The sequence below is a fragment of the Gracilinanus agilis genome, chromosome 4 (assembly GCF_016433145.1).
Source record: "Gracilinanus agilis isolate LMUSP501 chromosome 4, AgileGrace, whole genome shotgun sequence".
NCBI lineage: Eukaryota > Metazoa > Chordata > Mammalia > Didelphimorphia > Didelphidae > Gracilinanus > Gracilinanus agilis.
In genome coordinates this window covers 203,431,426-203,443,515 of record NC_058133.1, presented here as the reverse complement: position 1 = coordinate 203,443,515, position 12,090 = coordinate 203,431,426, and the positions used below count along the sequence as shown (strand labels likewise).

Sequence of the window (12,090 nt, the reverse complement as noted above, 5' to 3'; positions counted from 1 at the left end):
GGTCCTGGGTTCAGATCTGGCCTCAGACACTTCCCAGCTATGTGACCCTGGGCAAGTCACTTGACCCCCATTGCCTACCCTTAACACTCTTCCATCTATGAGCCAATACACAGAAAGTTAAGGGTTTAAAATAAAATAAAATAAAATAAAATAAAATAAAATAAAAAAAACCTGGAGAGAGGGGTATCCCGAAAACCTACAGATGAGAGACTATCCAGGAGGAGAGAGTAATCATCTTTGTCAAAAGCTACAGAGAGGTTAAGAAGAAAGAAGAATGAGAAAAAGGGCATTTGATTTGGCAACTAAGAGATAATTTTTTGCCAGTGATCATTCAATTTTCTTCTCTCATCACTATAGCTAGCATTTCTAGCACAGTAGCAAGGCATGTGGCATCTTTTAACTTCATTTTTTTCAAATATAAAATGGGTATGATTATATTTGAACTACCAATTTCATAGGATGCAATGAGGAAGGTGCTTTTTAAGCCTATGCTACAGAAATGAATTCTTTTAAAAAAAGAAAACCAAACTTTTAGTTAAATGAATGGATGAAATGGGCTTAGGTAGGAAGTGAAAGGTATTCCCATAAGCTAGAAGCAATTTCTCTCTCTCTCTCTTTCTCTCTCTCTCTCTCTCTCTCTCTCTCTCTCTCTCTCATCAGCTCTACAGGACTAGGCATCAGGGTTAGCACTAGGGCATGAGACTAGGAACCAAAATAGCCCCAATTCAAATATCTTTCTCATGTGGCTAAAAAGGAATTTGTTTTTCTTATACATATTTGTAATGGGTTATTTTTTTCTTGCTTTTTCAGTTGGGAGATGGTATGATGAGGGGAAGGTAAAAAAAAAAAATTTGGAACCGAAAATAAAATTGAGTTAAAAAAGAAAACCAAACACCCTCTCTAGCACTGAATATCAGCAAGAATGTCTAATGAATGAGGCAAGAAGCATCTTTCTGCTAAATTCCAGCCTCTGACTCCTGGCCTGAATATAAAGAGAAATTTCACAGGGCACTTAACTGAGTGTACATTCTCCCTTCAATGACCCTTCTTTTCAGGTCTGGAATGTTCTCCCTCCTGACCTCTGCCTACTTGGCTTTCCTGTATTTCTCTAAATCTCAGTTCAAATTTTCTTTTTTTCCTTTCTTCCTTCCTTTCTTTCTTTCCTTTCTTTCTTTCCTTTCTTTCTCTCCTTTTTTCTTCCTTCCCTTTCTTCCTTCCTTCCTTCCTCTCTTTCTTTCTTTATCTGTTTATCTATTTATTTATTTATTTCCTTCTTTCCCTTAGAATCAATCTTAGGTACTGGTTCCAAAGCAGAAGAGAGGTAAGAGCTAGGCAACTGAGGTTAGGTGACTTGCCCAAGGTCACACAGCTAAAGAAGTATCTGAGGTCAGATCTGAATCCAGGTCCTCCAAACTCCAGGCCTGGCTCTTTATCCACTAAACTGCCTAGCTGTCCCTAAAACTCATCTTTTTCTGAGGACTCTATCCAGTTCTCCTAACTGCTGGTTCCTTTATTATAACTTCTAATTTAACTTATATGTACACAGGTGTTTTCATATAGTCATCCCCATTAAATTGTGAGCTCCTTCAGGGCAAGGACTTTTTTTCCCTTTTTTTGAATTCCCCAGAATTTTAGCACAGTGTCACATAATAAACACTTAATAAATGCCTGTTGAGTAACTGTTGGTTAATTTCCCCTGTCCACCCCCATCGTTCTAGCTCCATTTCTATTAAAGAAAACTTCCACCTTATCTCAGCCTCCAGCTGCCCACAAGGCCCCATAGGGAGAATCTTATCCCAAAAAAAGGGTGGGGGGAAGGCAAACCAAGGAGCAGGTGGGAAGAGCTTTTTATAGCTGTCTACTGGAGAGAAGAAGGGAAGGGAGAGACTCGGGGAATCCATGAGGAACAACTGTTACGGGCAGTATGGTGATACTGGACAGGGCCTAGTAAAGAATGACCCAAGGTCCTCTGATGGTATAAGGACCTGAGCTAAGTGAAGGTGGAAGCCTAGATGAATACTAGGTCTCACAAAGTATTTGAAGCTCAGCTAATCACCACCTCCCACCTAACAGTGCCCAGGACTTAGTGATCAAGTGAGAAGCTGTGAATTGGATCACACAGCTTCTCTGACTGCTTATCCTGGGTTTAGCTTGATGGACAAAGCTGTATGATTAAGGGAATAACACCGATAACTGCAATTGACTTTGCTAAGCAATCCCTTTCCCTCAGATCAAGGATATAAAGTATGATCCTTAGGACAATAAAGAGATTCACTTAAGCAAGCCTTTAAGATTTAATTGTAATAAACTTAGGGAAAGGATCGGGGTTAAGGAAAAAGGTGTTGGGAAAACTTTACTAGGCTACTGATGATCGGGTTGTCAATCACAGGGCAATCAGGTTGAGACTGCCTGCTGGAGAGGTTTCCCCTCTCTGTGGCACTTTGGCCAGGCCAGGCACCTTTGGCCTTAACCAGTTTAATTGAGTGATGATATTGATCTTCCTTGATGTTCGAATGATTAAAATACAGAATAGCTTTGTCCAGAAGTTGAGGATGGGAGAACTGTTGGAACAGGATGCAGGTAATCTAAGCAGGTTTGGTTGGCCTACCCACCCAGCCACCCAAGTCCCCTTCTCAGGAATGAGAGAGAGTTTTGATCCAGTTACTCTCTTTTATAGTCCTGGTAGTAACTGCTTTTTGCACCCTGGCTCAAGGCATCTGGGTTGGTTCTAAATTCTAAAACTGTTGGGTGTCACTCATCCTGTTCTCCATTTTGCTTAGCAGAAATTGATGTTACACAACCAAGTCCCAATAAACCTTTGAGTCAGAAGGCAAGAGGGGGTAGGGTAGGATCTGGTGTCCAGGAATTGGCCAGCCCCTCTTTTCCAGAGTGATAGCTTTTCAAGGAAGTGAAGACAATGTGTTTGGCTCTGATGCTGGTCCTTGTGGTTTGTAATAAATTTCCTCAGAGATCTAAACACTGAAAAATAAGAACTCTTTCCCACCCCCTGTGTGTCTCTCTTCTTGGTCACTGATGTCAGGGGTCACAAATACATCGGGCAACCCTTCAATCCAATTCCTGTTCATAGACAAGCAACCATTAGACCAAAAGAGATAGTTACTTGAGCAGTCACTTAGTCAGTCAGCAAGTATTTATTACTTACTTACTATGTGCCAGGCACTCTGCTGAGTGCTAGGAGTACAAAGAAAGGGAACAAACATGACCCCTGACTTCAAAAGAGCTCCTGATCTAATAGGGAAGGCAATAATAAGTTAACCCATTTAATTCTCAAAACAACTCTGTGAGAAAAGTTATTATCTCCTTTTTACAGATGAAGAAATTGAGGCTGAGAGAGGTTACAGGACTTCAAGCCTCACAACTCTATAAAGTTAAATGTTATTACTATCTGCATTTTACAGATGAGGAAATTGAGGCTGAGAGGAATGAAATGACTTGTCTAAGATCACACTGCTAGTGTGTGAGTCAGAATCTGAAGAATTTGTCTTCTTACCTCCAAATTCAGCACTCTATTCACTAGACCATTTAACTGTTTCTAATTTAGAAAAGTCATTTTTCTTAGTCACTCAGGTTGAGGAGTTAGTGGAAAACAGGAAAGAGTTAGAAAATAAGAAAGAGATGGAAGGTAGGGACATTTTTCCTCTACCACCACCACCACCATGATACTGAAGAAGATGATTGAATCATATGGAGATGAGAGAAATGATCTCAACATCATTCAACAAGATAAATGGGAGAAAAGCTCACCCAAAGCTGTACATAGGCTGGATATAGACATTCATATAGCAAAGATAAATGAAAGCACCCTGCTGTGTGTTCTAAAGAAAGAACTCTTAGCTGGGAGTCTGAAGACCTTCAAACTCAGTTCAAACTCAGTGACTCAATTACTAGGTGACCATGAACAAGTCACTTGACCTTCCTATCAAATTTCCCATCTGTAAAATATGGTTAATTATGAGGGAAGCAGCCTGGTTTGGTGTCCAATCAATCAGTCATTTCCAACTCTTCATGACCCCACAGACCATACTTTCCATGGGATTTTCTTAGCAAAGATACTGTAGTGGTTTGCCATTTTCTTCTCCAATAGATTAAAACAAGGAAAGGTAAAGTGACTTACTCAGGGTCACAGAAGACTAGTAAGTGTCTGAGATCAGATTTTAATTCAGGTCTTCCTGACTCCAGGCTCAGTGTTCTATTGAGTTGTCTAGCTGCCCCCAAACAGTCTGGTATAGTGGAATAAATGAATGATTGCTGGACCATTACAATCAGAAGATTTGGGTTCAAATTCTACCTCTATTACCTAAATTAGATACATGGCCTTGGGGAGTCATTTCTTTTCTCTGAATCTTCTTCAGCTATAAAATGTAGGACTGAATTATTCTGTGGGAGGTCTGTGAACTTACATAGAAAAAATTAAATCTTTATATCAACATGATTATTTCCTTCCTAATTCTATCTATTTCATTTTATGTGTGTAAAAATATCATTCTGAGAAGGGGCCCTTAGGCTTCACCAAACTTCCAGAGGAGTCCCTGACAGCAAAAAGGTTAGGAGGCCCTGCATATTATATCATCTCTAAAATCTCTTCAGGCTCTAAACATTTAAAATGATTTACAATGTAAATAGTTTAAGAATCTATGTTTTCTCCACATACTGATCCAGATCACTGACCCCTCTTGTTTATTCAATCGTGTCCAACAACTTGTGGCCCCATTTAAGATTTTCTTGGCAAAGATCCTGGAATGGTTCAAGATTCCTTCTCTAGCTCATTTGACAGATGAGGAAACTGAAACAAACAGAATTAAGTGACTTGCCCAGAGACACACAGCTAGTAAGTATCTGAGGCCAGATTCGAACTCAGGTAGACCAGTCTTCCTGACTCTAGGACCAACACTCCTGCCACTGATCCCTCTATGATTTTTCAAATTGAAACCCATCCAGACCTCTCTTAAGTTAAATATTCAATATGCTGGCAGACCTTCTCCACATTCTCCTGACAGTGTGAGGGTACCAAAATGAGCACTCTGGCTGCTTCTCTCATCATTAATGCCATTTTAAAGCTGGGAGGCTGTTGGGAGATAGGGGGCGTGGGGAACAAATGATTGTTTTAGGCTCACATAATAACCAAGTAGCAGAACTTGACCTTGAAATAAGATCTTCTGATCTTCTGATGCCCAGTCAAGAGCTTCCTTTAGAACAGGCATCGGCCAGAGTCGTCTCTTATCTTCACCTTGTGACTAGCCTTTTCCTCTGCCCGTCATACATGGTTTACTCCCTTTATTTGAAGTCTCTATTGGCTGTATATTACAGCCTGCTCCTGCCCACCATGCATGCCTTCATTGCTCTCTGTGTGATACTCACCTTTAGTGCTTTGGAGACTTGCTTCCATAAAGCACCAGTAGAATGGTAGTTTTAAAAAGGATGGCCCTTTGTTTCCATGGGCAGCTTGGGGTATTAAAGGAACTTTGCAATTTCCCAAAGGCTGTCTAGCATGGGCTCTCTTCCTAGGGATGTGGCAAATTTCTAGTCCTTTCTCTACTCTCCAGCCAGTCCCTGAGATGGCAGAGGAAGAAGGAAAGGAGCAAGGCTGCAGGGTCATTTGGTGAACAGTCAAACATTCCACCACCAACATACAAACGCTAGAGATTGTTCACCCCTTATCCAGTCTGGTTTTACATATTTTCCTCAATCCAAAGCAGGCTGTTCTTGAGAGGATAAGAAGGGGGTCGTTTAACAAGATAAATGGGGGTGGGGAAACCCCACTCTTGAAGCTATATAAGCCTGTTGGACTGGATGTAGGCATACGTGTGACAAAGATAAGTGAAACTACCCTGCTGCATGATGACTTTTCAAATTGCAACCATCCACATCTGCCCATTCTGGGAGATTCTTGCCCTCCTACTTAGGGAATTGCCAGGACACAATTCTGGATTTCTACTTCCCCCTTCCCCATACCTTCCCCATTCCCCATCAATATTCTCCAATGACACATCTTATCCTCTACTAAATCCAGCTCCCTCTGTCCTTTTCTCTTTTCCTTCTTTCTCCTCCTCCATCTCTTCTCCTTATTCAGTGACAGTCATATTTACTTGCTAAACTACAGAATTTTTAGTTCTCTCATTTCTACTTTCCAAGGGAATTTCTTGGCTGGTCTCCCGATTAACTCCTCCACACAAATGTACTCATCTCCTCCTTCTCCAGTTACTGAATACCAGCACTCACACTCCCAAGCCACAAGTACAAAACTCACCAGGCTTTCCCTAGTGTCCTATATTAGTAACTCTGAAAAACAGGGTCTTTATCAAAGGGCCACATCCCCCATTTCCTCAGGAGTTTCTCTCAATTATCTGGATTATTCTTACCTAGAATAATAGGAGGAAGGGATCAAGATGAGGATGATGTGGAGAGCCTGGCCTAGAGACCAGAGGTCCTGGGTTCAAATATGACCTCAGACACTAGTTAGTCATTTAAGCCCAACTGTCTAGCCCAGTGGTTCCGAAACTTTTTTGGCCTACCGCCCCCTTTCCAGAAAAAATATTACTTAGCCCCCTGGAAATTAATTTTTTAAAATTTTAATAGCAATTAATAGGAAAGATAAATGCACCTGTGGCCATCACCGCCTCCCTGGATTGCTGTAGCACCCACCAGGGGGAGGTGGCACCCACTTTGGGAATCACTGGTCTAGCCCTTATCACTCTTCTGCCTTGAAATCTATACTCGGTATCAATTCTAAGACAGAAGGTAAGGGAAGGAGGAGGAGGAAGAAGAAGAGGAAGAGAAAGGAAAAAGGAGAAAGGAGAAAGGAGAAAGGAAAAAATACTGAAAGAATGTTTCTTTCCTATATCTTTTTAGTCCTTAGGGATAGAGACTAGATTTTCATGAATATCTGAAAGCCAAGGGTCAAAGAATTCCCTCTACCAATACAGGTCCTGTTTTCTTTAAACTTTACCATTTTAAAAAACTATCCAGAGCATCGAGAAATTAAGGGACTCAACCCCCACATAACCAGTATAAATTAGAGATGGGTCTTGAACTCAGATCTTCCTAGCTTTGAAACCAATTCTCTGTCCACTATATCTCTTTCTCCTCTGGTCTTAAACTGTTTCTATTTTTTTCCCATTTTGGACAGGGGGGGAGGAACAGATTTTGCCTGTCCTTTTCAGCTGAGATGTAGTTATCTTAGATGTCTATTATTGTTAGGTTGTTTTTTGGGGGTTTTTTTAACCCTTACCTTCTATCTTAGTATGACTTCTAAGATAGAAGAATAGCAAGGGCTATACAATTGGGGTTAAGTGACTTGTTCAGGGTCACACAGTAAGGAAGTGTCTTAGGCCAGATTTGAACCCAGTTCCTCCCAACTCCAGGTCTGGCATTCTATCTATTGTGCTACCCAGCAGCCCCTAGATTTCATTATTGTTGCTTGTACCACAGTAAACTCCCCTCCTCTGATTACTATCCAGGTCAAATTCTCCCCTTCCTTGTCTCTTCCTTTCCATCTCATCATGGGAGGCACCTGCAAAACAGACTGTAAAATCCTCAAGAGAAAAGTCAAGAAAAGGTGAAGGCCAGAAGAGGAGGAGGGACAGTGAAATGGGAAATGGAAAAGAGCCATATGAGAAGCAGGGAAATGGAAGAGAATGTTGGGGAGGGCTGGGCAGGGCAGGGATGGGGGGAACAGCTTTACTCCCACCAGGGAAATGTTCATTGGCTCCTCTAAGACAATGTGGCCCAGATGAGCTACATCTCAGAGAAGGACTCGTGCAGAGAAACAGAGGCCAAACAGCAGTCAAAGCCAAATACTGCTGATCCAGCTGTCCTCGTGCAAGGGGATAAATACAACCTCCCTTCTTCTGGCTTTCTGACCAGACCTAACAAGGAGATTTCCTTTTTTGGAAACTCTTGGAAAAGATCAGTCACCACTTGGGCATCAGGAAGTAGCTCAGAGGTGAAGAAGGGAAAAGGGGGTGATAAGTCTGGTTTGGGTTGTTAGAAAGTCTGGGCCTAAAGATATAATTGGAATGGGGAGCAGCTCTAGTTCTTAGAGAAAAGGCAGAAAGCTCAGGGCCCTTCTTGAGGTAGGTTTGAAAGATTACAGGCTCGGACAGCTAGGAAGAACAGTGCATAAAGAGTCAGGCTTGGAGTCATCAGATCTGAGTTCAAATCGGACCTCAGATATTTCTTAGTCGTGTGACCCTAGGAGAGTCACTTAAATGTGTTTGTTTAGCCCTTGCTACTCTTCTGTCTTAGAAATAATATTAAGAGAGAAAGTAAAAGGGTTTTTTTTAATTACAGACTGAAAGAGGTGTTAAGGATCACTTAATCCTGGCCCTCATTTTTAAGATGATGATAATAATGGGGAAATATTTACTCAAGGTCACAAGAGTAAGTACCAAAATCAATCAATCAATTTTTCAGTCAATAAACATTCATTAAGCATTTATTTTGTGCCAGACATTGAGCTAAGTCTTAGAATCAAGATTTGAATCTGGGTCTTCTGATGCCAAACCCAAATTTGCTTTCTATTATATGTATGTCACCATCAAAGAAAATGTGTCAGAATCTCTTCCCAACCCTATATCATGGGCCTTGTGTATTGATGAGTGATCTGGGATCATTAATTAGTCTCTTCTTATCAGCACAAGTCTCTATGTCCCAACCATAAAGAAATACTTATATCCTCAAATATATTCATATCCTTGGCTCTTAAACACTATAGACCTCATGCCTAGACTTAGGATTTCCCATAGACCCTCTCTCATAGGCCCTCTCACTGCTCCAGGCAGCAGAATTAGAATATTAGAAGAATTTCTCTCTGATCAAACATCTCTACATTTGTAAAAGATTTCTTCCATTTGCAGTGTTCATTCTTGAGATTTTTATAGACAAACAGCTCTACCTCCAAATATTATTCTATCTCCTCCAGCTCCTTCTTATGGGATTCCAAGCCATTCCTTTCTTTTTCTCCATATTTCCACTCTCAAAAGAAAGCTACCAAAGACAGAAGGGACCACTGCTCAGTTACAGTCAGTACCAAGGTATCCACCCAGGCAGAGTGAAGCAGGGTATCTAGAATCTGATTCTAGACTCCATTCATATCTCTGCCCCAATGACAGCTATTTTAGATTGAGAAGATTAATCTCCTAATGAAAGCCTCCATATTCTCTCACATCAGCAATGAGCAAAATTCTCCCTAGCCTTCTTTCTGGAGACTAGGGAACTGAGCTTAGACAGCAACTAGACCAAAAATAGTTAAGCAGGTGAGTGAAGGTGAAGGTCTGCTCCTTACCTCATCTGAACACCAGGCACATAGAGGGTTCACAGCAAGGCATTGCTGGCAGGAATTCACTCCTCGGGTGGTACAGACATTGGCCCCTGGGGAAAAAAAATATAAAGGACTTAGAGACTAGTTGGTGGGCATGTGACCTGGGCAGGTCACTTAACCTCAATTGTCTAGCCTTTGCCACTCTTCTGTCTTAGAATTGATACCAAGAATTGAACAAATGGAAGCTAATGACTCCATAATACAACAGGAAACAATAAAACAAATTCAAAAGAATGAAAAAATGAAAATAAATTGGAAAATTTTCACTGGAAAAATAATTGACCTGGAAAGTAGATCCAGGAGAATAACCTAAGAATCACTAGACTGCCTGAAAGACAAATCTAAAAAAGAACCTAGACACCATATTGCAAGAAAATATCTGGAAGAATTACTCTGGTGTTCTTGAACAAGAGGAGAAAACACAGTTGTTTTTTTGAAGTGCCTAAGGTTCCATACCTTAGGATACTTAACGTGTGAAACATAATTTAAAATTTTATCACTATTAGGGCAGTGAATAGGAGCATATATAGATAGACAGCAGGGAGTAAATTGAGTATAAATGGTAGGAAGAGGCTAATTAACAATTCTAGATCACTCAAAGCAAAACAAAATCAAGGGATAAGAAAAGAATTCATCGGGAAAAGAGAAAAGGAGAGAAAATTATCTTCCATGAGGAGTCTCTTTAGAATCAATACACTGATTGCATGTTGGCTATGGGAGAGGGATAGGATGAAGGGAGGGAAAGAATATAAATCATGTAACCGTGGAAAAATTCTCTTAATTAATCAATTAAATAAAATTTTAAAAAAGAATCAATACAGTAGAAGGGAAGATGAGGTGGCTGGGATTTACTCTCATTAGAATTGGCACAAAGTAGGACTAACAGCTACACACAGGTATAGGAATCTATCTTGCCCTATATGGAAGTAAGAAAGAATGGATGTATGAGAAAAATGGGAGGAAGACAAAAGGGAGGGTGAACTCAGAGAGGTGGTAGTCAGAAACAAAAATATTTGTGATCAGAGAAAGGCTGAAAGGAGAGGAAGAGAAAGATAAACTGGGGGGAAATAAGATGGAGGGACACATACAGTTAGTAATCATAACTGTGAGTGTGAATGGAATGAACTCACCCATAAAATGAAAGAGCATAGTAGAATGGATTAAAAGTCAGAATCCCGCAATATGCTATATTCAAGAAACACATTTAAACCAGAATGAAGCATGCCATTCTCCATCTTATTTCCTCTATGAAGTTTTCCCTAGTGTAAGCAACATATGTCTTCTTTCACAACATGATGGATATGGAAATGTGTATTAAATAATAACACATATACGACCCATATTATATTACCTGCCATCTTGGGGAAGGGTGAGGGGTGGAGGGAGGGAGAGAACATGGATTGAAAAATGTCAGAAAAAAAGTTATTGAAAATTGTACTGAGGGGCAGCTGGATGGCTCAATGGATTGAGAGACAGGTCTAGAGATAGGAGGTCCTCAGACACTTCCCAGCTGTATGATCCTGGGCAAGTCACTTAACCCTCATTACCTTAACCCTTACTGCTCTTTTGTCTTGGAACCAATACAGATTGATTCCAAGATGGAAGGTAAGGTTAAAAAGAAAAGAAAAGAAAAGAAAAAAGAAAATTGTACTGACATAAAATATGGGGAAAAAATTAAAAGGTGAGAGAGAGAGAGAGAGAGAAACTAGATGGGGCCACAGGTATAATTAGGACCTGTTTCATTCTGTTTGAGCTCCCAGAAATGTACACCACCTCCTCCTTTTCACACACATACACATACACACCCTCATCCTGCCTTCCTCCACATAAATACTTCCCCACATAAACCAAAATTAATTAAACATGACTAGACTTTCAGTCAGTCTGACAACATTTATTAAGCACCCATTGTATACAACAAAGACCTGTAATAAACAGAAGAGGAAGAAGAGATAATGAAGGAACAGAAATACAGAAAAAATGCCCCTTCTATGATCATAGAACTTAGAACTAAACCTCATCTAGCCCAACCTCATTTTACAAATGAGAAGATTGAGGCCTAGAGAAATGAATTGATTTGCAGGATGGTAGAAAGAATTTTAGATATGAAGGCAGAACACTTAGCCTGAAGTCTTGACTCTATATATCATTTCCTAGTTATAGGATTTTAAGCAAGTCACTGTTCTTTCATTGGGTCTCAGTTTTCAACATAAAAATGGGGATAATTCCTGCCTCATCATGGTATAGCGAGAGGGTTGCCTTTGAAGTAAAAAAAAGACCATAGTTTAAGACCCACCTCACTGACTTTGTGACCAAAAAAGAGACTTAATGTCTGTCCCAGACAGACTCTAGGTGGAGAGAGTCTCCAGATCAGAATTCCCAAAAGAAGCAAAATCAGAAGTGAAAAAACAAACAAACCTGTCTTGCCTACTACATCAAACTGTTCAGAGGACCAAATGAGATAATGTAGTAAAACACTTTTTAAATGAAAAATCAAGAGTTGCAATTATTATTTTTACTGTTAGCTTTTCTACATTCCAGCTGGTGACACACCCAGTGCAGCTGTACCCTTTGCACCTGCCTCATTAAATCACTGCTTAAAACCTGCTCTTGCCAATAGGCCCTAAAGACTATGGCTTAGGAGAGCCAGAGGCCAAACAGTACTGGGAAGAAGTAGGACCTCCTGGAACCCTCTCAAGCATCCTCTCTTTTTCTTTCCCTAAAGAGACCAAATTCTAGGATTTGGCTCA

General features: G+C 40.4%; 1 protein-coding gene across 1 annotated transcript in view; it reads right to left on the bottom strand.

Annotated features, from left to right (window-relative positions):
- Positions 1 to 12,090, bottom strand: part of ITGB3 (integrin subunit beta 3) — an 85,856-nt gene that overhangs the window by 50,142 nt on the left and 23,624 nt on the right. The window contains exon 4 of the mRNA XM_044675130.1: positions 9,305 to 9,390. Coding sequence (XP_044531065.1) covers positions 9,305 to 9,390 — 86 coding nt within the window. The remainder of the gene's footprint in view (positions 1 to 9,304; positions 9,391 to 12,090) is intronic.